The following is a 25,267-nucleotide window of genomic DNA, read 5'->3' as shown; positions in this document are numbered from 1 at the left end:
GGATATCGTTAGGTTGCCATTATGCTGGGCCTGATTTGATGACGATAATCTTCTTGCACTATCGACGTGTCATTCAAGTTGTCGGTACAGTACTCCAATTACTGCAACACAAGCACATGCATACATGTATCTACCTGAACTATGACATAGTTCTCGGAGTTCTCCTAAGAACTATACGCACTCATATCACATACTCAACCACCACATCCTCCTCTTTTCCGTATCATGTCCGGCAGCCTCAAACTAAAAGCCTCAGAGCCCAAAAGCCAGAGTGACAAGCCTCCCGAGATTCAATGCCAGACGAGAAACGTCCTCCGTCACTAGACCCGACTATGCCACGCGGGTTTCCGTCCCAAACAAGATAGCTTCAGCCTTCCCATGCAGCCACAAACACCAACACATATCCACATTCGCTTGATATCTAAGACAACATGGGGTGATTTCTTTAACTAGCTCACCCGTTGATATGGAACGCTACAGGAAGTCATGCTCCGTGTCTCCCTCAGCTTCGATCTGTATCGTGGCATGCTCGACATGTCTCAAGTCCCCTTATCTCTCTCTACCCTGCAGAAACACCATGCCATGTCCTCTCATGCCAACTCCAAGAAACCCGACGGCAAGGTCGATACCCATGCACCCGTTTTGATGTTCCTTGAGTCAATGTTCTAGACACGAGCATATGGTTCATGGAATCTGTGTGTTGCATCATGCATGACTTTGTACCAACATCATGAGACTTATAGTCCAGCCCTCATTGCTCGAATCCCTGATGGCGTGACAACGACTGCAAGTGAATCCCAACCAGAGTTACTTACCAGATAAATCCATGCAACTTCTGCAGGTGATAGAAGGCCCGGTCTCAGCTGCCGCCTCATTGTAACCCTCCTCCTCAAGGGTATCTCATTGATAGAAAAAGCCAAGCTAATCAGAAACGGTGATGGGAATGTGACCCTGGCTAATGTATGTTATGTATGGATACCCTATGTATACATGTAATCAACCAACCAGGCAACTATGCCATCTTAGTCTTTCCTAGGCCTTGCGCTGACTTCTCACGCTGAGATCCAATATACTAATGCAAGCAAGAATCGGGTTTCCTCCAAGCCCATGGCCCACTTCAAAATAAGCTTAAGCATTGGTCATATCAACGTCCCCATCAGACACATCATCTTTTCTCATCTGGTAAGCCATCATCCCCCACACTATTTTCATAGCTGCTAGTCGTTGTGTGGTGTCAAATAGATCGTACCAGGGGCTCCTCCAAGCCTCAACCTTCCCCCAGCTACGCCTGGATGCATCTGGCTCCCGTGCCCCTTCCAGAGCCTCAAGCAGCCGATTAGGTACTCTGACACGGAGGATTGAGATATGGTGAAACAACGAGCTCACTACAAAGATATCGTCGTAGTCGGCTCCCTTGCGCCTTCCAATGGCTTCGTATTGAGCCTTCTTGTCCCAAGTCGACGATGGAGGTCGAATCATGCGATAGTTGTCGTAGATACTCATGTTTTTGCGAGGCTTCTTAGCAAGTGGCATCGGAAGACCGTTCTCGTCACTGGGCTTCGCGTCCTTGTCGCCTTGTACCAGGTCCTTTTCGATCTCGCGTCCTATGGGCCCCCCAGGACCACCTCCCCAGCGCTTCTTGGTCGTCCACCATTCTCCCTCACCAAATCGCTTTTCAGTCTTTCCTTCACGTGCGCGATGCTGTGCTGTAATAAGAGCTGCTACGATCTCTCGAGCGAGGTCGAGTGATTGTGCAGTCTCAGGATCAGGCTGAGTGAAGTCAGTTGTACCTCTGGCACTGACGGCGGCGACGGGCCCCTGGACCACACCTGCACGAGCGGCTTCACGGGTTGTGGGACTTTGAAATATAAAAAGGCAGCCAGAGGGGCAAAAAGATTTGCGAGAACCAGATCCTTGGGGTGAGCTGAAGTGAAGTCGTGGTTCGGTTCGAGAAGGCGAGACGTTACACCCAAAGTCATAAGCAACAAGTTTGATGAATGCTGTTATCAGGTTATTGCGATATTCAAGTGGCATAGATGATCCAGCGCTGGTTCTAAAGAAGTTTGCGCTCTCATCTGGCTTGGGGCTAGCAGGTTTTGCGTCCCCTGAGTTCGCGGCATCGCCGGATGAAGTAACTTCGGGAGAAGCTTCAGGGGATTGAGGAAGCGGTAACGGCTGAGTAGGGTCATCCCAGAAAGAGGTAAAGGCTTCAAGGCAACGGAAAAACTCATAGGCATTCCCTAAACGAGCCTGTGTCCTTCCCTTGGGGGCTGGTAGCCTTCTGACGGTTCGAAACGCGTCTTCATTGACATTCGACAATTCCTTCTTGCGTTCGAGGTACACATGGCAGCCAGGAGAGAGGTTGCCATTTCTCAAGGGTTTCCGGGTGGACTGATTCTTCTCCTGGGCTTCATCTGGCGACAGTTTGTCCCAACTATCGAAATCCGGGATGAATGAAGTATCGGGAATCAGGTCCGTAGGCTTGGAATCAAGGTTCAAGTTAAGACCAATGGCAGAGAAACCCGAAGGACCGAGAGCAGCAGTTGATCTTCCGGTGTTACGAAGAAGAGTAGATAGCGCAGACGATTCATCGATGGTATCATCGTCTTGAGCGAAAGGTTGAAAGCGAGGAAGAGTAACCGGCGTAGGAGGCGGTACGTCCTTAGGATCAACCTTGCTCTTGGCCGGAATGCCGGCTGAAGAAGACAAAGTTTAGCCAGGGTCTATCAAGGTGGAGAGGTAGGTCGCAAGGTAAGAGAATTGTGGGGGAGGGGCAGGCGAGATAGACAGGGAAATGAAGTGAGGGGGTCAATGAGGTGTTTTGTGAGCATCAGACATTCATGAGTATCACAATGGGTAGGGGAGAATGAGGTTCAAGTGTGAGGAGAGGCGGTTGAAGAGAAGACTAGCTTACCGAAGGAGGTGAAGTTTCCAAACATGGCAGCTGAAGCGCTTGTAGTGGCGCAACTAACAATGTAAGGTACCGGAGGACAGAATGCTTAGGCTATGGATGGATGCTAGCTATGCTATGGTATGCTATGCTAAAGAGAAGACGACGTCAGCTTTGGTCCAGCAAGGTGTGACATAGCACAGGGCACATACAATAACTAGATGTTGGTTGGTGATGGAAAGTGGCTTGAGATGTGCAGAAGCTGACTGAGGGCCTCAAGACAGCTTGGCTGTCGATGGAGAGAGGTTGATGGAGATGATGAACTGATGAAGAATAACTATAAATGACAAGACTTTTCAAGACAGATCCAAAAGTGAATGCACTAGCCAATAGCTATGAAACGGACAATTAGACAAGAGTATGTTAAAGGAGACTTGACCAGACAATAGAATTGGGCCTCTGGCGTGGTAAGGACAAAGTGCATTGAAAGATGAAGCCTCAAAAGTTTCGGTGACTGAGGTTGAGTTGAGGTATTGGTCAGTGCCAAGATCGGCTCGGCCCATACGGGAGCAGCCGCGGGGTTATTTCAATACCTAACAAGAGAGCCAACCATAGGCTCTGTCTCCTGAGAGATTTATTATCTCCTGCTGAAGCGATATGAGAAGAGTATATCAGTTGTCTTGTTTAGGTAGGTAGGAGGTCATGTCAATGTTCCTGAGTGAGCGAATGGATCCATCCATCCATGATATGAGTGAGTCGGTGGTGCCTGAAGCGAAGCCACCACCGCCTTTACCCGGCAAATGGACACCTATTTCCGCGATTGGTCAGCTGTTGAATGTCTTCAATGCATCACCATGTGAATTCATGCTTCATGCAAAAACTGTCGGTTCTCATTGGTAATGGATGTTTGAGAAATACGATGAGGGCTAGTGAGCTTCCTAGAAGTTGTTTCATGTCACTTCCTAATCTGGTCAGAGAACGCCAATGGAAGTGCTTGAATTCTCTGGGTGCCACAAACCCTACATACTTTGTTTATGACCAGATCCAACGAAATAATATAAAGATTTCTGTTATAGGGTACGTCCATATAACCTCAATTTCTTCTTAGCCAACGAGAAACATTAGAGTCTAATGCCTTTAGTATGGGGCTGTGAGAGAAGCAACCATCTCTCTGCTGCATTGAACTTCTTCACTAACTCATTCAATGCTCGCAAAAGTCGTTCTAAAAACTTGAGAGAGAATCCCACGATGAATCAACATACCCTAGACCATACACATAACTGACTAATTCATCGCGTTCCCTGACATGAGTTCTACATCCCAGCCAGGTATTGTCTGCAGGAATTTCTTGGTAACGTTGAGAATATATGTCTGAGTGCCTGGCACATGCTTGGCCCCGGATTATGTACTCTTGTCATCCTGAGCAACATAACTGACGTGTGGCGAGCCCTTTCATGCCCCGGGTTTTGATCGGAAACAAGACGATCATGAGAATCTTGGCTCTTATGAATGTATGAGAAAGACCTAATGTCCTCTGTTATCTCCAATCAAACAGAGGGTTACGAGATACGGAATACAAGACAAGAAAATAGGACCACTCACTCGATCTTCATCTCAAAGTTGGGTTTCAGAACAGCACTCAATAGGAGTAGTTAAGAAAGGTTTCTTTATACTCCCTTTAGGAACTTGGAAACCAGAAATAGTGATTTGTCAATAATAGTAAACCTGTTGAGACTTGAGAGGATTTGGGACTATATATGTTTAATGTCAAAAAGAGATTAAGAAGGTCTTCTTTCAACCTTTCCCGCACTCACATAACTAGATGAAGTTCTCATCCCAAAGAATCGCATGAAGCTTTAACTGTGTATTATTTAAAAGTAGTATCAGTTAAGTCAAATCATAAGCTCAACCTTAATGTTTCATGACATCCTTAAATCAGCGTCTAATCTCATAAAATAAGCATACAGGAGTTTTATGGAACTCTTGGGGTTGTGTTTACACTGAAACTCTCGTTAACAGTCCCATTCGTCTCAACAGCTTACCCGACAACCTGGTAAACTCCCAATAGAATGGTAAAGCTCGCATAGTCTTTCTCAAGACCAACCCAGGAATGAAGGATGATCAGCAAGTTTAAGGTTACGGTATCAAAAGCTCTAGCGTCTTCGCACGCCATCAGCTTTATTCCGTCCCATGCTGGTTACTCAGCGGGACCTGCCATTACGGACAGATATTCTGTTTCGGTAATCGAAAGGCGTCGCTAACAAAGAGGCACAGACAGATTTTAGGTACGAGAAACGGTGACAGTCCGAGTCAGGCTCGAGGCGAAGGACGACAGGGATGTGGGCGGTTGTGGCCCGGAACATGGGTCTAGGAGCGGTAAGTCAAGGGATGCCTGAGCGGATGAACTGATCCAAGCAAGGATATTGAGAGAGGAGGTTTGAAGAGGAGGTTTGAAATGTTTAGATGGCACATATGGGATCGATAGTGCATGAAGAAGGATTGAACCAGCTGTTTTCTTCCCAACAGCCTAATTTATCTGGCGATTTAACCATGTTGTGTTTCCTTATGCTGAGCTGTTGGGCTGATTTGTTTGGTTTCCTGTGTATGTGATGGTATTGAGGAGTTGTTTGTGTGTGTAGTGGTGGTGGTGATAAATATGCCGTCTGTTATTACTTTCGAACTAATGCCGGCCTCATCCTAAAGGAGACACATTTCAGGTACGTTATGCAGGTACTATGCACGTTCGTTCATTAGTTCCTAGCCAAACAATTCTCAGGAGGACGAAATTTCCAGGCTGTCTGTCATTTTGTTCTAGAGTGAGCTTTGTTTCGTGGGATATTTTGCCGTGCCTTGTCTTCCACGTTCTAGCAGCGGGGTCTTTGGCTAACTTTTAGGTGTAATGTACCGGGCTCGGCGCGTTTGCTGGCGGGAAGGGCCACAACGGGCAGGGCCACAGGGAGAAACGGTGGTGGATGTTCAGGTGTCTCAGGTGGCTAGGTACAGGTATGTATTAGTAGCGCTCGGGCGCTAACCAGAATCACTAACTGCTCCTGCCAAGATGATTGACCAGACCAGACTCCCGTGGATCAACCCCCACCTGAAATTCATCTCCTTGCTGAGGCTCACTCACCTAAATTCGCTTCGGGGCTTTTTTTTTCCATCAACAACATTCTGTGTATTATACGCCGGGTATGCATCAACTGATCAACACCATCGCGAGGCGATACCGCCCACGTTGCCGAGCCCGGTTTTAATTAAGGCATTACAGCATTCAAGAAACAGAAACAAAAGAAGAAAAAAAAAAAAGAAAAAAAAAAAAAGGAAGGATGCCAGATGTGGGTGACATCCTTCTAATTAATCCGACCAACTTCCACTTTACTTAGAGCTCGGATGTCATCCAGACGGGGAAACACCCGCCTAGAACCTCGTGACAAACGAAAATGCAAACATCACACAAGGCCACGCAAGCCAAGAGAGCCAAGGCGTCCCAGAAGTCTGGGATACCAACCTTGTTTATGTTGCTCACATCGGATCCTCTGTTTGGTCCTCGAATACTAGTACGGACGGTAGGACCTGACTAGTCAGGTAGGTAGGGAAGCTCAGACAGCGTGGGGAGGCTGTCGTGCTTCAGATCTGTCGCAGGACAGGGTATTGCTCCTAGCTACGACGAACCCATGTCTACCGTACTTGAACTGATGTACAATGTCAGTTATATCTGGAATCAGCTAAAACGCTAGTAAAGGGAGTCAAGGTAGGTCGGTTCGGTACCTTAACGTTAGGTTGACCACCCTCCCACTCGGGGCAACCATATTGTCGTTTCATTCTCTCTCACACTTTCTGTCTTGTCTTCCTTTCCTTCTCTGTTTCTGTTTCTCTTGGTGTCTTTCCTTGTTTTGCGCCCTCTACATTCTCTTGTCGTACCTTTATTCACTCATTCTCGTTTCTCATCACAGTGTTTGGCCGTGATATCTACATTCTCTTACCTTCATTATATTTGCAAGGTGACTGGGTCATCCATCTACATGCATATTGCCAAAAAGTAGATGGCCACAGGGGCCCTATGTTAAGCTTTTGCTCATTTATCAAACTTTTTACCTCTGTTCACGGTTGGGCCAGGCTCCGACTCCAGGTCTCACTAACAGCGACTGGCATCGCGAAGGTTTCTGGTCGAGGATGTTAGCCCTCCGAACACGGGTTTTGTTCAACTTTTTATTCGGAAGACAGTATGCCGGCATACCACGAGAAATCGATACCAACAATACGAACTCGCTCGAAGAACGAGCACCGGTGGTGATCACCAAGACGAAGATGGAATCTCATTATGTTGTCATCCCCGAGCCTACCACCGTCGTGGTCACATACCATGTTCCAGCCAACGCTACAGAGAACACTGACAGTGTTGAATTGCCACCCGCTTCAACCGCGCCTGCTGCAGACCTGACGTCTGTTCCCGCCGCGGATCCTGCAGTAGATACCCCGGTGTTTGCATCATTGATTGTACCTACAACCCAAGAGATCGAGCCTGTTCCAACCACTGTACCTGCAGCTGGAGGAGAGGCAGCACCTGAGACCAGTGACGCAAACCTGAACGCGACGACAGTTCCCATCGAACCGATTGCTCAGCCAACTTCTCAACCACCCCCACAGGAAACGCCCCAAGAACCTCCAGTGACTGATGGCCCTGACCCGGTAACGACACCTGTGCAGCCAACTACCGAAGAGCTGCCCAAAGAGACACCAGAAGATGCCCGATTGATAGACGGCCCGGATCCCGTGACAACACCCGTCCAGCCAACGACGCAGCCAGCACCTCAGGAGACACCACAGGATGCCCGATTGATCGATGGACCAGACCCCGTAACGACGCCTGTTCAACCAACAACTCAAAAGGCGCCTAAGGATACCCCAGAAAATGCTCGACTCATAATTGAGACGGAGTCCTCATCGTCCTTGTCCTCGACTTCGACATCTACTTCGGAGGTTCTCCTTTTTGATACTGCGTCCTTCACCTTCACTGGCCCTTCATCTCGATCGACGACTCTTCAAACTCGATCTGGAACCAGAACTGCTTCTTCCGCTACTGAGACTACTGAAGCATCTGACAGTTTCGTTTTCGATGATGGCGAGACGGGCGCTGACGGAGCTGCGCCGGCACTTACCACGGCGACTCTAGCTGATGGAGGCCTTACGACCATTGGCCTCGGTGCAACCGCTGGAAGCGATCATGCCTCGAAAACCGAAAGTCCTGATTCAGCTGTCAAAAAAGATTCCGACAATGCAGGCCCAACTCCAGTCGTTGTAGGCAGTATTGTCGGTTCCATCGTGGGATTGTCTTTCCTGGCACTTGTCATTTTTTGGCTCATCAGGAGACGGAGACAGCAGCGTCGAAGGAGCACTCTTCTCACCCCGCTCGATTTCCCTCAAGGCGGATCTGGTAAGGAGAAGTACGAAATCGACAATCATTCACTCGGTCCAACACCTCGCTCCGTCAAGGTCGCTGCCGCTATGAGCGCCAATGCTAAGAAGATTGGTCAACGATTCCGACAGTCCATGAGCTCTTCTCATGTCGACATGAGCCGAGGAAACTCTCAGTTCGGCGCTGAAAGCCAGAGCATATCTACAAACCGCGCCCCTAGCCGAGGGAGCGCAGCTCCTGGGCAACAACAGGGATGGTGGTCGCGACTTATTGAAGAATCAAGCGTTGTGGACCTCGCAGCAGCCCCCCCTGTGCCGAACAATGACCATGATGGAAGACGAACTCCTAGCCCCAGCCCTTTCTCTGATCCCAACACCGTTCCTGCTGCATCTCGTGGGAACTCATATGGTCGCGGTAGCACCTTGCCTCATGGTTCTCTCGTGCCACCCCCACTTGCCCCTGCTCGGCCTCATTCTTTGGATAACCCGTTCGCTGACGAGAGTTCTTCCTTGTCTCCTGACCCCATGCAACCGCCACCGATGGCCTATAGAGAGCCAGTCGATCAGAGGCGAGGCTCAACCATGTCGCGCAACCTTACACCCCAGTCGACAGGTGACGGCGTGAGGCTAAGGCCACAGGAAGTTTGGCGCGGCAATGTTCACTCGAACCCCTTCGACTTAGAGCTCGATGGCCGACATATGTCTAGCATGGGACACATTCAAAACATGCCGCGCTATACTGCCGCCAGCTCCTTCTACAGCACAAACCGCCAAACTGTCAGACACTCTCGGGCTGAGAGTTACACTTCACGATATACCAGTGGAGTGAGCGACGTTAGCGAGTGGCCTCCTGTGCCCCCTCACCCTCGTGTACCCAGCATCTATGGCCGATATGACGGATCTGAGTTCTCCCTTTCACCTCGACACTCCCGAAGTGAGAGCGACGGCAATATTCTGAGACGACAAACCGGCCAGGCGATGTGAACCCTCATAGCAGGGACACGGAAATTCACTTCGTTCCGCCTCGGCGGAGGACCAACATAGTGGTTCTCCTGGGATATTCATTGGCTCGCTGTAAGACTTGGGGGGAGTATAAAATAGAAGATGGATAGATGGTGTTGATGTTTGATGTCAGCGTTTATGCTTATGATACCACAGAACTAGGCTTTTCTCCTTCTTTTTCTTCAGAAGAACGCACACTGCGTGAGGTGTTGCTAGAGTCAAAATCAGAAAAGCTTGCTATGCTCCGCCGAGACTTTAGTTTTATACCACTATTAATACAATGTGCTGTTCGTGTCATTTTAACTCTGGGCGTGAATGTGAAGGCGCTCTTGATTGACATTGCATGATCACGCTATAAGTTAGGCGTAGTGTAGTGTTGAAGTGCGGATGGATGTTAGTAATGCATCAAATGCGTGGTGCTTCCACTTATGGTAGGTTTTGGCAGCCATTATTGAGCTTCTAATCGAGTACATGTCTCGAAAGTACTGTCGAACCCCTCTTCAATCCACATGATGCAGTCCATCCAACCAAATAACACGCTTTATCCATCCCTCGAGAGTTCATGACATCAGACTCAAAACCTACACTTGTAGCTATCTCGTCCAGTGATTGGCTTTAGATTCTCGAAAACAGGGTCTTGGAGGCACGAAACAGACACGACATAGCTACGTGTCAGCTCTTTCGCGCGTAAATTGCCCGTCGCACGCGCGCTTGGACACGGGTTTTTATGCGACGACCGACCCTTGCGTGGAAGAGAAGGGGTTTTCCTCTCGTTTTCGTTCCACATGCAGGCAATTGCAGTCGTATGATCAACATTCTCAAGAATGACTCAGTAATAATTGAATTTTGAAGTCGAAATAGTTAGGTACTAGTAGTAAAGTAATACGATAGTCACATTGTCCATAAGCCGTTCCATCAATCAATCCAGGCAGTGTCCCCTGTTCTCCTGAACCGGCCCATAATGTAATCTGTTTTGACAATTCTTCACCTCAAACAAGATGAAACAAATTAACCGCTGAAAAAACCATCCTCTCGGTCTCACTTGGTACGAGACGTGGTCTTCGATAACCTCCCTTGAAAGACCTTCTTTCATGCCATTGCCGTTTAGTCTATAACGCCGTCGCAAATAATGGTAAACCCAGACATGTACAGTGTGTTACTGTACGCCACGGACAACCGAGGCCAATTCCAAACAGTGAAAAATCAAAATAAAAAGGTGCATGCGTGAGTGTTGCAACAAGTGCCGTCATGGTATCATGTCCACAAAGAACTCGTATCCTATTCACACCATTCCCAAACCCTCATTCCGACGTTCAGTCGAATGTGAGTCGCCTTTGAGTACCGCTCACAGGTGTCCTAGTTGCCGTGATAGAAATTGGTGTCTTGAAGGGCTTTTGTGCCGGGCTGGGTGTGATGTTAACAAATTCGGCAAAGTCGAAAGCTTGGCTGGGGGTGGTTGGGAAGAGGTTACCCCCACCAGGCGTCATCATCATCGAAGAAGGTAGATCCATCTGCTTGTTCTTCTGGGGAGGGGTTGATGGAGGTTCCATTCGTGTTCGAGTTGAAGTTCTGACAGCTGGTGATGGCGAAGCAGCGAGGTAGAGGAGTAAATCTGCGCCCTCCTCACCAGTCTTGCCATTGGCCCCTGCACCGCCTTCGCCCTTGTTCCGCTTGCTAACAGACCTGGTGCGCATAGGTGGTGTGCGTGGAGGAGATGAGCGGATATTGGTAGGGTTGAATGAGTGAATGGGTAAAAGATCGTCATCGTCATCGGAAGGTGCAGCAAAATTGGGTGATGTCAGCTCACGGCTCATGAGACGCTGCTGGAAAAAGGAGACGTCGGGTCCGCCCGAGGTAGTAAAGTGTTGTTGCCGCCTGGGCTTGAGAGGAGAAGATCGTGTTAGTTGATGCGAGTTCTTCCATACACCATTACTCCCAAAGGACTTGTGTGCCGTAGGGGAAAGTCGGAATCGTTTGCTAGGGCTTGATGATACATCGTGAAAGGAGGCGAGGTATGTGCGCTTACGGTGTCCCGTGCTGCCGTTGCTGGAGCCTACCGCATCGGAGAACAGGGGCGCTTTGAGGGGAGAGCTCATGAGGGCTCGGGACGGATATGGGAGATCGGATGCGCTTGATGATGAGTCGGAGAGGACATCTGTAGGTTCGGTCAAACGTTTCCTTCGCATCTCCTCTTCGACTTTTGGCTCGATGGAGTCGAGTGTGAGGTCTTCCCAGCCATGCTTGGTCTTGAATTTTGCGAGGGCGAGGCGGTTTTGCAAACGTCGTGCAATCTTAAAGAGTGGAAATGTCAGTCAATGCTTGCCTCATCAGGAGGGAGAAAAAAGACAGATTGAATTTTACTAGTAAAAAGTCAATGGATCGAGTTACTCACCTTGCTCACTTCTGCACGCTTGAGTACACTGTCGACGACATCTTCTGGCTGCTTCTTCCACGGCGAAGACATGATGCTCCTACACTTGCACTTGTGCTCTACTCTGCTCTGCTGCTAGGGGCAACGGCCGTGAAATTCGAATTAAGACGTCGAATCGATCGATGTGTTGTGTAAAGTTGGAAAATAATACCGGTTGATCTTTGGTGGAAGTTTGTGTGTCGAATGGCAAGAAATCGAGTCGAAATGGTCAAGGAGTGAATTGTGGTGAGTGGTGGTTGAAGTGGCTTGGGTGCGTGAATGAAGAATCCAAGTTAAGTTGGAGAGAGCAGAGCAAGCAAACGCAATCTCGAGGGACCGTTACAGTTGAGTACTGTACCTTATGAGCTGGAGCCTGCTAACCTGGTCTTAGTGGCACGCACTAACGCTGCAATTGCCCGTCATGAAGTACTCGGTACTTTAGCCTTGGTGTAAGCGGACCTGCCCTGTGAGGGGCTCGTGCTACTACGGCCGGGTAACCACTTACAGGAGGGGAGAAGCTGAACTGAGCTGGAAACTTTAGTAGTTTGGCTTCTTTGTTCGAAGTTCGAAGTCTTGTAGGTGTCTTTGTTTGGCTATTATGATAATACAATGATGGCCCTTGTTCTTTACATGTATATTTGCACTTGATGGTTATTCGACGAGTCACTGAAAGAGACTCCCAACTTACAGTATCATCCGATATGATCATTAACATAAGATCCAATACGCCAAGTAGCTCTTTTCAGTAGCCGGTCGCTGGGGTCACCAAGTAAATTTGGTCACATTCCTCTGGAAACGAAACCCGAGTTTGCTCGCTAGGCTCGATCTGCCCTGGAAGTTTTAATTAGACTTGTACCTGGTACTTGGGTACTTTAGGAAAAAGTATTTATGCATGCACTTTGCACACGGGCTTCGGCCAATCAGATATTTCAAATTGACCCCTTCCCACTCGATCTGACGCTGCTGGGCCAGCAAATGGACCCATTTGGCGTTTCCCAGCTCTTCTGTCAGAGGCTTCAGCCAGCCTCAGGTTTGAGGCAGTTCATGGTATGTGAGAAAGGCTATGAACTCGGTAATGCCTTTTGATAGGCTTTTCATGACAAGCGAAATGCAAACAACCCCTTTAATAGATCAGGGCAATACAAGCTATGGTCTCTCTATATCTGTCAACTCTATGAAAACTTTACACAATGCCACAGTGACTTTGATACTGGCGTCAGCCTTTGTTCAGGCTGAACAAACTCCTTTGTTCTGTTCTCCATTGCCGGGGTTGATTGGCTGCAGATTCTCTTAAGACAGACCAAACTTGGTCAATAATGCATGCAAGGGACTGGCTGTCCGAATATACGCTTGGCGATGTATCTTGTTTCCTACACCTGATTGAAAAGGAGCTGATCGATTGTATGATTTTTTGTTATTTTCTCTGGAGACTCCCCTTTTTTTCGCTTTTAAATGGTTTACGTCCTGGACCGAGTCTATTCAACACCAATATGCTCGGTAACATAAGTTGATATGAGCGTTTCATCGTGAACTTGGAGCTTCAATAGCGAGTTGTCTCTTGCCTCTCCCCATTCATGATAACTGATAAATGGTTTCTGATGTCGTGAATAGGGAAGAGGCTTTGAATTTTTGTTTACTTTTGTTTTGCGAATGCATTGACCAGGCTAGGGGATGCAAGAAAACTTAGGACCTAGATCCTAAGCGATAAAAATTTTTAGGTAAATTAGCCTAAGCTTAGAGGGCTCTTTACTACCCAAGCTTATTCTGGCATCCTATTTTAAAGTCTGAAGTTTTCTTGCTCCTGAGGGCCAGGTTATCAAAGCTCTGTTAACTAATAAGACTATGCTGATCCATACATGCTCTCCTTAACAATTTCGTCTATTAGACAACTCCACAACTCACTTCGTTGATGATTCAGCCATTGGCCAATACGACAACACCAATCAAATTCCGTTAACACCCACATAGTCCACCAAAGGTAACGATCTGTAAGTCGACTGACAGCATTGCATCGCAATGTCGATGAGAGTTTTCAAGAGACACATCGTTACTCAATTGGAAAGCGGGGGATCCGAACTCTGATTCTCAACAGCGTCAGAAGAGAACCTGAACTTGCCGACAGCACCACTTATTCAGCTTGCACATGAGTCGGAGTCGGCGTCGTGCTCCCCGATGAAGTTTGTTTGCTGTCTCGGAAGGTCTCAAAGGATTTATATCTCGTTGATACAAATCTAGAATGTCCAATTCACAACTGCATAGGTAGTCAATGTTTTGCTTGCGACGACTCAGGCAGCGTCTTTGCTTTCAGACTAAGTTAGTACACCCACGTTATTCCCATAACACGAGGAATTGTCGTCAGTTGGCCATCATCGTATTCATCAGCTCACCCTCCTAAAATGGATGTTGTTCAATGTTCCCCTCATAAGCTGCATTTCGCATACGTGGACTTTTGCTTTCGGTTGATAATTGCCCGCCATCAGCATATGATAATCAAGTTAGGTCGCAAGGCATTTTTGCAAAGTTGCTCTCCCTTGATCAATTTTTACTTCCCTGTTTACCGTGATGTGGGATCAATCGGCTTGTGGCCTCGAAGCAGGATAGTTTTCGATTAAGGAGATAAAGTATCACTGACATTATTCAATTGGTGTTGCAGTGGAGCTGGACATGGTGGTTGGACTTGAATAAGCCTCGAATCTGAAACGAGATGGCCAAGGTCTGTACAACCACCATCTTGAAAATGGAAGAAACATTGAATCCCATTGATTCAATCACTTCTGAGATAGAGTGTTCTGTGTAATGCGTTGGCTAGTCTAGTTGCAGGCGCTAAAAGAACTTCTGCATGACCTGCCTCGCAATCATGGATGGCACCATCAACTAACTGGCTCATCCCCTGGAAACACCCACCAACAGTTTTTCATGTTTACGTGGGATCTTGAATGGAAACGCAATTTCGTTGGATGGTCTACTATCGGCGGCGGCACGGGATGGTCCCGCCTGGACAAGGCCAGGGGCTTGACTATTATCTCGACGTCATCGAAGTTGAGAACTGATTGTTTCAAAATAGCAGCGACTTCTGTATTATCAAGGGATTGCACGGTGAATATTAGCCGAATGCTACGATCGCTAGCATAGCTGATGGATATCAGTGCCTAAGCGAAGGACATGCCCGCCCAGAGCTGCCATTAGCTGCTCTAGCTCCTGGGATTTACTTGAAAGATTGAGTTCCCGCTGGATGCGGCTGGTTGAATTCAATATCAAGCTCCACTGAACTTGTGGTTGTATGTAACTTGGGTCTCACTCATGCCCACCTAGATCACGATCGCTTTCAACTCGGCACGTTGTGAGTCTTGGCCCATCTGTGGCCTGCCCATAAGCTGACAAGGATGAGTCTGGGACATTTTGATACTGGATCGACCTGAATTGATCAACAACGATAGACATTGTTGGAGTATAATGTCTCAATGGCCCCGATGGGTTATCATATCATTCCAATACTGCCGTCTTCCGTCTCCAACAGTAACTCAACCTCTCCCCAAGTAAGCCACCATCTGGTTGAGCACGCTTGCAACGGCCGCAATAAATCGCATCGCTGCAACCCACCAATTCCAGCGGATCCCCCGGCCCAAGCTTCAGCACATCCTCGTTCTCGGCGAGTGCATTAGCAGCACCAGCCACTTTTTGCACGTCTGTGGATCGGTTGTGGCCGTCTTCTCGTCCAGTCCGGCCATACAGAACATCCTCCGTCATCTGTCATCACTCGTTGAGTGTCTAGGATACTCTAAGATATCCATCCTTCTCCGTTCTCCGTAGAACAGGGGTGGAAGGGGACATTTGAGGGTTATCTTTCCAAGGCAGTGAAGAACATCCCGGGGAACGAGACTGTGGATTTCCATTCATTTGTTATTTCTCTGTTGGTCCTTCCAGAATCCATACTAGGTTCTCATCTCTAAATCTTTGCGCCGTCCTCTTTCCTTTTCCTTCGATCGACCAAGAGGAAGTCAATTGTCAACAACTGACAGCTTCCACTGCTTCTATTCTCGTTACACCCCCCCATCGGGATCTCACTCCACCTCATTCATCTAAACTACCACCCCATTCGTTCCTCCAAACTTGCAATACGAGCGCTCTCCTCTCTGACTCTATCGACTACGGGTTTCTTGGGTACTTCAATCCCAGTCTCTCCCTCTCTTTTCTGCCGGCTTTGCCTTGGTTTCTTGATCCGTCTCTCGCTTGCCCACGACGCGATTGTCATACAACTTTGACTCTTACTTGGATACATCTTGGAAAAGGCAGGTCCTAGTCGCCGGCGACAATGGCCCCGACCTTCCTCAACAACCTGCGCCGCCGATCGAGGGCCAGTTTCCGTACCAGTCGATCAACCGACACATCCAGTGATGGTGCTACAAGTCAAGCAACATCGCCCTCGAGCGGTTCCTTGACGCCGCCTTCGATTGATCACCAGTCAGATCCTGCACTTCATCTGCAGGTCAAAGATCAGCAGCAGCTTCAGCGTCGACAGTCTCAAATGCCCCAGAGCCAGAGCCAACTGAACGTCCCCACGCGACCGCCGCTATCGTCCAACTCCAACCGCAACAGTGTTTCCGGAATGTCGGGTCTTGGTGCGCCTTCTATCAATGGAAGACAGGCCCTTCCAGTGTCACCATACGCTCCAAGAGTGATCAACATCACCGAAAATGCATGGGTATGTCTTGGTGTTTTGCTTTTGAATTGTTTCTGTGGCTTGTTGGCTTGGTGGCGCGCATGCAAATGCAAGCCATATCATCAGGGGTTAATTGGTACAAAAGCTCTGCCAAGACTTCGACAAACATCACTTGCTCAAGAAAGAAGTTGGAGTGTTGTGCTAACCGTCACCAGGTCTATCAAAAAGTTCTTCTTGTTTATGGCACAATCGGAAATGCCGCCGAGAAGCCCCTCGATGGGACTCTTAATGTTTGCCGACTCGACGACAACTTCCCTGCGATCAGCTGGCCCGTCTGCAACTCGCATTTCAAGGCACTGGTGTACCTTCAACCGGGTCCCAACAGGTTGCGTTTCGAGTTCTCAAGTCCGAAACTTGCGAACAGCAATAGCTCCAACCCAATCCATGCTTCCTACCTTACTGTTCATATGCTACCCGTGACCAATTCACCACCTTTGCAGCTTGCGATACTCGTTGCGAAGGACTCCCCGGAAACGTTCGATGCCTCGCCCGCCCGAGCCGAAAAGGAAGGAAATGGACTGGAACTGGCCGTAAAGAAGTTCAGGATGGCAGCGTATCTGTGGCAGGCCTTCACCTCGGAACAGATGTGGCGGAACAAGCTTGGGCGACGAGCTTTCCGTTTTGACGAAGAATGGACAACAGGCTCGGCCAATTATCGTGACCAAGAGAACGGTACCATGCGCTCCGAAGCTCGTGTGCATATCATTCGCTCCGACAAGACCCTTGCTGAGATTCGAGATCTTAACAAGGCTCAGCAAAACGAGAAGGCGACCGATAAAGGCGCTTTGTACGGCATCGCTTCAGAGGCTGTCAAAAAATACTTCAACCCACTGCCAGGACAAAAGCTATACGTGTCTTGTCTTCTCTTGGATTCTCACTGGGATACGGCCGCAAAGACCGTGACCGGCCATGCCGCTCTTGGAGGAGGGGATGGGGATCTTCAACTCGCAATCTTTGGATCTCACTGCCTTCACAGTTACCCTTCCTCTTTCGAAGAGGTTGTGCCTGCTTTTACTGACTGTACTCCAACGGATACAAACCATGTGGCTAATGACTGCAATGAAGCGGGCAGTTCTTGGGAAGCTGCCAATATCGGTATCGGCGCTCACATGCATGAGACAGGTCATCTTTTTGGATGTCCCCACCAGGAGAGTGGTATTATGCTACGAGATTACGTGGTGCTCAACCGTACATTTGTAGCTCGAGAGGCCTACTGTACAAGGACCAAATCCAAAGGTGGTCTTGCGCTCCAGGCCGATGAATGTGGATGGCACCGCCTCGACTGCTTGCGTTTCCGAGCTCATCCGTCTTTCCGGCTTCCCAATGATCCTCCGATGAACTCCGACGGTAGCGTCCAAGCCTTCCCTGTCGAAAATGGCAATGTACTTGTCATGGCGGCCACAGGAATTTTCTTTGTTGAGATTTATGCAGACGGTGATGATGTCTGCCATACTTGGATCGAGTATCCCACTGATCAAGGGACACCATCTCGACAAATCACGCTCAGCGAAAGTGAGCTGCGAGGCAGACTACCTGAGAAGAAAAGAAAGGGATCTCTCAAAATCTCGGTCAAGTCTTACGGGGGAGGATCACTTGATATTGACGATTACAAAAAGTTTGCCTCCAAGGAATCTCTCATCAAGTTACCGAACGGGAAGAATGCTTTCCGGAGCCAGAAGCTGGGTAGCTCTAAGATGGATGGAAGCCAGCCTACGGAAGCCATCTTTACGAGTGCTGTTAAACAGGATCGAATTCTATCCCGCGTGATGATTTATCACGGTATGGCCGTGGACGGAATGGAATTTATCTATGATGATGATTCCAGGCAGTTGTTTGGAAAGAAGGGCGGCAAAGAAGGGGGAGATACTTTCGAGTTTGGTAAGTTCGTGCACATTTGATGGACCGACAAGAATCTAATGGAAGACGTAGATGTCCGTCGTGGTGAATACATCAGTGGCTTCGTCGTGCGGTCTGGTTTCTGGATCGATGGCATACAAATTCTGACGAGTTTGGGTCGCAAGTCGCCCGTTTATGGAAATGCTCATGGAGGAGATACGTAAGTTTATTCTTGTGTCGCTACGAACTTAGCTAACCCAAGTCGTTAGGCACACTTTGATACCTCCTCGAGGTTACATCATCTGTGGTGTTTCCGGCTCCTGTGGCCAGTGGTTGGATGGCTTCTCGGTTCTCATCACTCGATGAGCATGAGCAAAACCACTCGATGTCTAGATTTTTGCACACTCATTATACAGGATAACAATCAGCAGCCTATGGATAAACATTAATTGTTAATTATGAAGCATGGGAGAGACATGCGCACATAGTTGCGTGTCATGACACGCCCTACTTGTCTTACAGCGGCCAGACAGATACCGCAAGCATTGTTCGGGACTTTTATCTGATACCGGCGTTGGGGTAGTTTTCTTTTGTTTACCGCCTCTAAAAAGAGGCCGCACACATTACATACACGCTTGCATATCAAGTTAAGGGGCAACGCATACGCAGTATACCATGAGCAGGCGCGGACCTGAATAAACACCGCAGGGGATGATTGATCTTGAAGTCTTTGTCGCTCTTTGTTCATTTCAACTGTTTTCTGCATGTGTCTAGAACATTTGTGTGTGTACTAACCACCATAGGTATTCCTTTAACTTCGCTTAATCTGTCTGACGGTGAGCGAGCGCGTGCGAATACGATGTGAATCTAGCATGTGATAGTCTACCCCGGAACTTGTTGAGCTGCTGGTCAACTTGGTGACATTAGAGATCTGGTTTCATTCTGATCTACATAAGATATAGATTCACAAAGATAGATGCGAATGTGACCATGAACAACCGCCTTGACCTTTCCATGTGACGAACTGTTGATGGCTGGTGACTTATTCGGAACCGTTGAGCGTCTAAGCCATTGCGATCACGTGCAGCTGGCCAGCACTAGCGCCCACAATGACGGCATCCACCCAAGCAAGGAAAGAAGGATGTCCCGCCGCGAAAGCAGCAACCGCGACGCCGTCCTCAACGTCAACCACTTGTAGGAAACCTGCTCTCTTCTCTCCTCTGCAACCTCGCACAACCACCAGAAACATACCAAGTTTTGACTCGCGGAATATCAATCAACTTCGCATTGCTAGTATTCTTCCACGCTTTGAATATTGTCTTTTCGCATCCATCGACACCGCTTCCTTCCACCACGGAGCTTCTTACGATTGTCCATTTCCCGTATTCCTGTACGCAACACTGCTGAGGTCGACTTCTCCTACCGTCCGACTCCATCAACCCTCGCACTCACCAAAAGTCCTTGAAATCGCCGTAGAATGTCTAGAAGGAGCAACACCATGTCGGGCTCCAATGGAAACATCCCCAAGGACGTCACATCCTCCAACAGCCCAGGTAAGCTTTAGCCAAGGATGAAACAATTAAGCGAGTTTGGGGTTCCAAAACTAACATCGATCTTCTGTTAGCAATTGACAAGCAAAAGACTCTTCTTTCTGCCGATGTTGGGCACTTCTCTCTCGTGCGGGCCATGCACCTTGCCGACTTGATTACTCTCATGAATGGTATGTACACCTTGACTACGGAAACCGGCGCATTTGACATGCTTCGTTCTTCTGAATAATGTGATGGTTTGCTAACTTTGGTGTCATCACAGGTGCTTGCGGTGTCATGTCCATCTTCTCCTCGCTACGATACGCACTCGGCGACCCCAAGGACTTTGACAACCTCTGGCTTGCTCTATTCTTCCTGCCCTTCGGTCTGTTCTTCGACTTTTTCGACGGCAAGGTTGCTCGATGGAGGAAGAAGAGTAGTCTCATGGGCCAAGAATTGGATTCTCTTGCTGATTTGGTATGTATCAATGCGCGCATTATCACTCAATATGGTTTCTAATAGGAATACTGTTCAGATCTCTTTCGGCGTCGCTCCCGCTATGGTCGCCTTCACTCTTGGTTTCCGTTCGCTTGCCGACACTGTTGGACTTACCTTCTTCGTTCTGTGTGGCCTCACTCGCCTCGCCCGCTTCAACGTTACCGTTTCGGTTCTTCCGAAGGACGCCTCTGGCAAGAGCCAGTATTTCGAAGGAACTCCCATTCCCACTTCGCTCGGCATGGACGCTATCATGGCCTATTGGCTCTCGCAGCGCTGGGTTCATGACAATCTCCCCTTTGGTGTCTGGTTCCAGGGTTCAGCTTTCGAGTTCCACCCTGCCGTCATTTTGTTCATGATTCACGGCTGCCTCATGACCAGCAAGACAATCCGTATACCCAAGCCTTAAGCGATAGCCGATATTGCCATTTAACATGGTACGTTGGTTTGGTGCAGCTGCACTCAAAGATTGGGTGGAGTAGAGGTCATGTAGTCTGGATCTGAGCATGCGTTTGTCATCACTGGGGGTATCTTGAGATCGAGTAGGGGGTTCAACAGGAAGTTCGCAAGGACAAACATAAGGGACAAAAGGGGTTCAGCGCACACGCTCGGAGACATTATCATTTGGGGTTTTGGGGGTTTGGACAGGACATGATTCACGCAGCTCATTGAAACAATGGTAGTTCATGATACCCATACATTCCTTATCTTAGTGCTTGAATTTTAGGTGACAACTTTGAATCGGGTTCTGTTTATCATAAGCATAGCACTGTGGATATATGCGTAGTACATACCTAGCTATATCGAGTCGCTCGGTGGTCTGAACCATGATCTGTTCGTATAACGTGACCGGCTTGATGTCACATAGTGATAAGATGTGACGGTGGAATAGTTGTGATGGGGAAGCATGGCTCTCAATGATGATGTCCGTTTCATAATTAAAAACAGAGTGCCTGTTATCGGTCTCATTCCATTCATTCAGGACGTGGAGGCAGTGATTCTCGCTTAAGAGAGTCGATATTCGAAGCCAGCAGGATATGGAGTTAGACCCTCCTCATATTCTAGTATTCCTGTTGAGCTTTTATAAGTGTCAACCAGCATAAGGTTTACAAAAAGCTAGGATGCACTCCCAGGTTCTCTATAGACGTGATGATTGAGCATTGGAAGCTAGACATGACCAAAAATAGAGCCATACGTGATGTTTACGCACAATCCGAGGCTCTGCTGTGAGTGGATCGACAAACCATGATGAGGCATGGGTGCCGGATTCCCGGTACTGAATAAGACTGGGAGGACGAGACGGCGGGGAGGATCTTCATAAACTGGAGGCAGTTGAGAAAATAACAAAATTTGTCTTACTAGAAGACCAGAACGATTAAAAGTTTGAGTCTTCACCAATCTGATACAGACCAATCAACGCCATCTGAGTCTGAAACATGTGGTCAGAGGCGTTGGAGCTAGAAGCTCAAGACCCAAAGAACCTGTTCAGGATAAGACATGGATTGTGATATTTTGAGGCTGTGCTGTTGAAAGATCCTAGGCTAGGACTAACAGGCAGACAGGCTCTAGAGAGTGACGGGTGGCTGTGCTGTTGATGATAGACAAGGATGGGATCTGATCATCAGGATATGAGAGGAATAACACCCAATTGGATTTTTGGTTGCACCGATGATGATGCCTATGATGCTGTGACACTACACTGAGCGAACCAGAGGGAGAATAATATCGGCGATTGATAACCAGTGAATGGCAGCCTGAGAACAGCAGGAGTAGCGTAGATTGCCTCTTGCCGTGTTGATGTCTTTGTTAGTCGGAGCCGCTTTGACCAGAGGGACCTAGGTGCCTTCCACTACTATATCACTAACACCACTATTTTCATTTCTCCCATCATCACCAACAAGACCTTGATTGATAGACCAACCCGACTTTTACGCTACTCCCTGTAACCGCTTATGTCAATGCATCACCGACTTTCTGAACAGCCCAGTCTCTCCCATCCCCTGCCAGTTGAGCTTTGTTCAATGTGAATGCAGAACCTGTAATGCAAGTCAGATGTTACCGAAAGGAGGACTAATTATCGTGACAAGCAGATCACTACCAACAAGAATCCTCACAGAGGCGAAAGTCTCTTTTTCTCACAGTTTGTGACGACTTACAAGATTGATGATTCTATTTCTGGCTCACCCATACACTACGCTACCCACCCTCATCTCGGTTCAAAAACTAACGGCTGGGCCAAGACATGGAAGTATCAGGTCCTAAACCTCCGGACCCTGAACCAGAGTCTGAGCCTTAAAAGCTAAGCTTAGCTGCGGGGGCGAGTCAGCCCTGAAGGCTTACTGAGTGGTATGGATGAGCTTCCATTCTATGAGCCGACATGCCCACGTACAGCTCGAGGCATGGGTTATTGTCTTCCTTGTAAGCTGTAAGCGCAGCCTTCTTCATCAACTTATTACCCCAAGCGTCCCTGACTATATCGCAATTGCTTGATTTCTGATTCAGTTACGATGATTCTGCAGCCCTGATCATCTGCTTTATTGACTAATAACATCTTCCCACTTTCCTTCCACCATAATCAACTCCCAAATAACCTCACAAACGAGGATATGAGGGGTGACTATTGCTAACCCTGGCATTGCTGACTACTTCACCAACTTCACAATGGAGCCGCTTCGGAGCGTATCACGACAAGACTCTGAAAAGTCTGAGGCCCGTCGAGAAATAAATCGATCTAACTCTGCTGTTCAACATGTCACCGATACCATGATTGCCGTCACCGAATCTTTTCGCCATCATTATCAGCAACAATATAGTGGTTACTCTCCAGCAGCACCGGCTCCCACTTACACAAACCTCAATTCTCACTCTCAGCCTGGAAATCACTCTCACTCTCGTTCCAATTCTCAGTCATGTTCACATTTCCATGCTCGAAGTCCTTCAAGCGTCAGCGAAATATCCCAGAATGTGAATTTGCTAGACATGGACATAGTGAGCCAGATGAGTGTATCAGAGATGACTGTTTCACCCGTTTCACCTCGTCGAAGCAATTATATACCCACAAGACTTATGCCAGGACGACCTCCAAATGTCGAGACGGATTCTTTCCTTGACGGAGACATGGAATCGGAAATGGCTGAGACTTCTGCACAAGTCCCTGAAGATCTGATTCGACTGGCAACACCAAACTTACCACCGCGATTAGATACGCCTCATACACCACCTCCACGATTCAGCGTTCCAGTAAACCTGGCTGAGCCTCGTCCAAATGAAACTACTGCTTATAGTACAGGTCCAACACTATCGGACTTCTCGGTCAACCATGGCGGACTTGTCCGAGCTGCCAGACACTTCGAAGCCTTCCGATCAACAACACAGCATCACCAATACATGGCCCTGAGGCCTGACATGGGCACACGATCTCTCCCACTAGGCACGGTCACCCAAATTCGTGCGGGATCCGACTCGGATCCTTCTTCACCCGCAAGTCAAGGTTTGCGAAGGAAACCCCTGAGCGAGGGAGCCAGGATGATCGAGTTCAACCATGCCACCAATGAAAGCCTTTTTGTTGCTGTCATATGTATGGCGCAGGTTTTGACATATGCCAGTCTTGCACAGACAGTGACATCTGCACGACGAATTGGAGAGTCATTCTTCGAACCAGAGCGTACAACACACCTTGCTTGGTTCACATCAGCGTATACACTGAGTTATGGCGCGACAACTCTTTTTGGCAACCGAATTGGGAATGTTTGCGGTCAGAGATATACCTTCATCGCCGGATATATTTGGTTCGCCCTTTGGAGTCTTCTTGCTGGTCTGAGTGTGTATGTACAGACGAGTGAAAGTGGAGGAGCCGTCTTTTTCTGCTTCTGCCGAGCTATGCAAGGCATCGGCCCTGCACTCATCATTCCAAATGGACACGGAATGCTGGTGAGGGCCTATCCACCTGGGCCTCGCAAGATGCTTGTGATGGGATTATTCGATGCCTCTGTCCCTTTCGGGTTTGTCATTGGATCGGTCATGACAGGTCTGTTTGCTAATTACGCCTCGTGGCCATGGGCCTTTTACTGCTTGGCCGCGGTATGTACAGCCCTGGGCATTTCAAGCGTGCTTGTCGTCCCAGCAAAGAGAATCTTGGTCTATAATTTTGAAGGCAACCTGTGGAAGCGGCTAGATATATTGGGTTTCGTATTTGGAATCGCTGCCTTGATCTTTTTCAGCGTTGGTTGGAATCAGGCGCCCATTGTGGGATGGGATACTCCGCAGGCGTACATCCTGATCATTGCAGGCATTATACTTGTACCACTATTCACTTTCTTCGAATCACATGCCAGTCACCCGTTGGTGCCGTTTAAGCAGATTCATCTGGCCGCTGGTATCACACTTGGCTTCGTGACAGCTGCATCAGCAGCATTTGGAGTCTGGGTATGGTATTTCGTCCAATTCATCGAAGTTGTCAGAGGTTGGGGTCCTCTTCTTACGAGTGCTGCTCTTGTGCCAGTACTAGTGGTTGGTGTTGTCATCGCCTTCGCATGTTGGCCCTTCGCAAACCGCGATTTTACAGCACAGTTGAGCATGGTGGTCTCATCAATCGCCATTCTGATCAGTTCGGCTCTCCTGGCGACAGCTCCAACTCAACAAGCATATTGGGCCAACTCATTTGTCAGCGCCATCTTCATGGGGGTTGGCATGGTGTCGATTGTTCCCGCTTCCTCGACAGTGCTCGGACGAGATGTGCCAGAGGGACAACTTGGACTCGCAAACAGCATCACTAATACAGCAGCAGCTTTCGCTTTTTCGGTAGGGCTGGGCATGGCGGGAGCTGTGGAAATGGGGAAAAGTAGTGACAAGAATCCTTTGGGAGGATATCGAGATGCGCAATACTTTGGCCTAGGATTGGGAGGGCTGGCCTTTATCTTGGCCCTAGGCTTATTGTGCGCGGCGTCACTAAGACGTCGAGGGGAGTGATT

At 48.5% G+C, this 25,267-nt stretch overlaps 6 protein-coding genes across 6 annotated transcripts; 4 read left to right on the top strand and 2 right to left on the bottom strand.

Moving 5' to 3' along the window:
* Positions 1-1,128: 1,128 nt before the first annotated feature.
* Positions 1,129-2,939, bottom strand: BKA55DRAFT_593975 (uncharacterized protein; the record flags this gene model as incomplete). The annotated part of the gene is made up of 2 exons (XM_046195615.1): positions 1,129-2,696; positions 2,915-2,939. 2 exons carry the CDS (start codon positions 2,937-2,939, stop codon positions 1,129-1,131), a joined length of 1,593 nt encoding a protein of 530 aa, XP_046049016.1.
* Positions 2,940-7,198: 4,259 nt separating this feature from the next.
* Positions 7,199-9,289, top strand: BKA55DRAFT_512386 (uncharacterized protein; the record flags this gene model as incomplete). Its single annotated transcript, XM_046187801.1, has 1 exon — positions 7,199-9,289. One exon carries the CDS (start codon positions 7,199-7,201, stop codon positions 9,287-9,289), a length of 2,091 nt encoding a protein of 696 aa, XP_046049015.1.
* A 1,331-nt stretch (positions 9,290-10,620) lies between these two features.
* BKA55DRAFT_539272 (uncharacterized protein) lies at positions 10,621-11,771 on the bottom strand (the record flags this gene model as incomplete). The annotated part of the gene is made up of 2 exons (XM_046190115.1): positions 10,621-11,598; positions 11,700-11,771. The coding sequence occupies 2 exons, from the start codon at positions 11,769-11,771 to the stop codon at positions 10,621-10,623; spliced, it is 1,050 nt and encodes a 349-aa protein (XP_046049014.1).
* Positions 11,772-16,029: 4,258 nt separating this feature from the next.
* On the top strand, positions 16,030-18,639 carry BKA55DRAFT_512562 (putative peptidase family-domain-containing protein; the record flags this gene model as incomplete). The annotated part of the gene is made up of 4 exons (XM_046187819.1): positions 16,030-16,419; positions 16,593-18,315; positions 18,361-18,493; positions 18,543-18,639. 4 exons carry the CDS (start codon positions 16,030-16,032, stop codon positions 18,637-18,639), a joined length of 2,343 nt encoding a protein of 780 aa, XP_046049013.1.
* A 1,132-nt stretch (positions 18,640-19,771) lies between these two features.
* On the top strand, positions 19,772-20,706 carry BKA55DRAFT_689932 (uncharacterized protein; the record flags this gene model as incomplete). Its single annotated transcript, XM_046199419.1, has 4 exons — positions 19,772-19,826; positions 19,898-19,993; positions 20,086-20,279; positions 20,338-20,706. The coding sequence occupies 4 exons, from the start codon at positions 19,772-19,774 to the stop codon at positions 20,704-20,706; spliced, it is 714 nt and encodes a 237-aa protein (XP_046049012.1).
* A 2,252-nt stretch (positions 20,707-22,958) lies between these two features.
* Positions 22,959-25,265, top strand: BKA55DRAFT_539269 (major facilitator superfamily-domain-containing protein; the record flags this gene model as incomplete). Its single annotated transcript, XM_046190114.1, has 1 exon — positions 22,959-25,265. The coding sequence occupies one exon, from the start codon at positions 22,959-22,961 to the stop codon at positions 25,263-25,265; it is 2,307 nt and encodes a 768-aa protein (XP_046049011.1).
* Positions 25,266-25,267: the final 2 nt, after the last annotated feature.

This window comes from Fusarium redolens (genome assembly GCF_020744475.1).
Source record: "Fusarium redolens strain MPI-CAGE-AT-0023 chromosome Unknown BKA55scaffold_8, whole genome shotgun sequence".
NCBI classification, from domain to species: Eukaryota; Fungi; Ascomycota; class Sordariomycetes; order Hypocreales; family Nectriaceae; genus Fusarium; species Fusarium redolens.
Note: the sequence above shows the minus strand (reverse complement) of the source record. Positions and strands in the feature narration are given on the sequence as shown.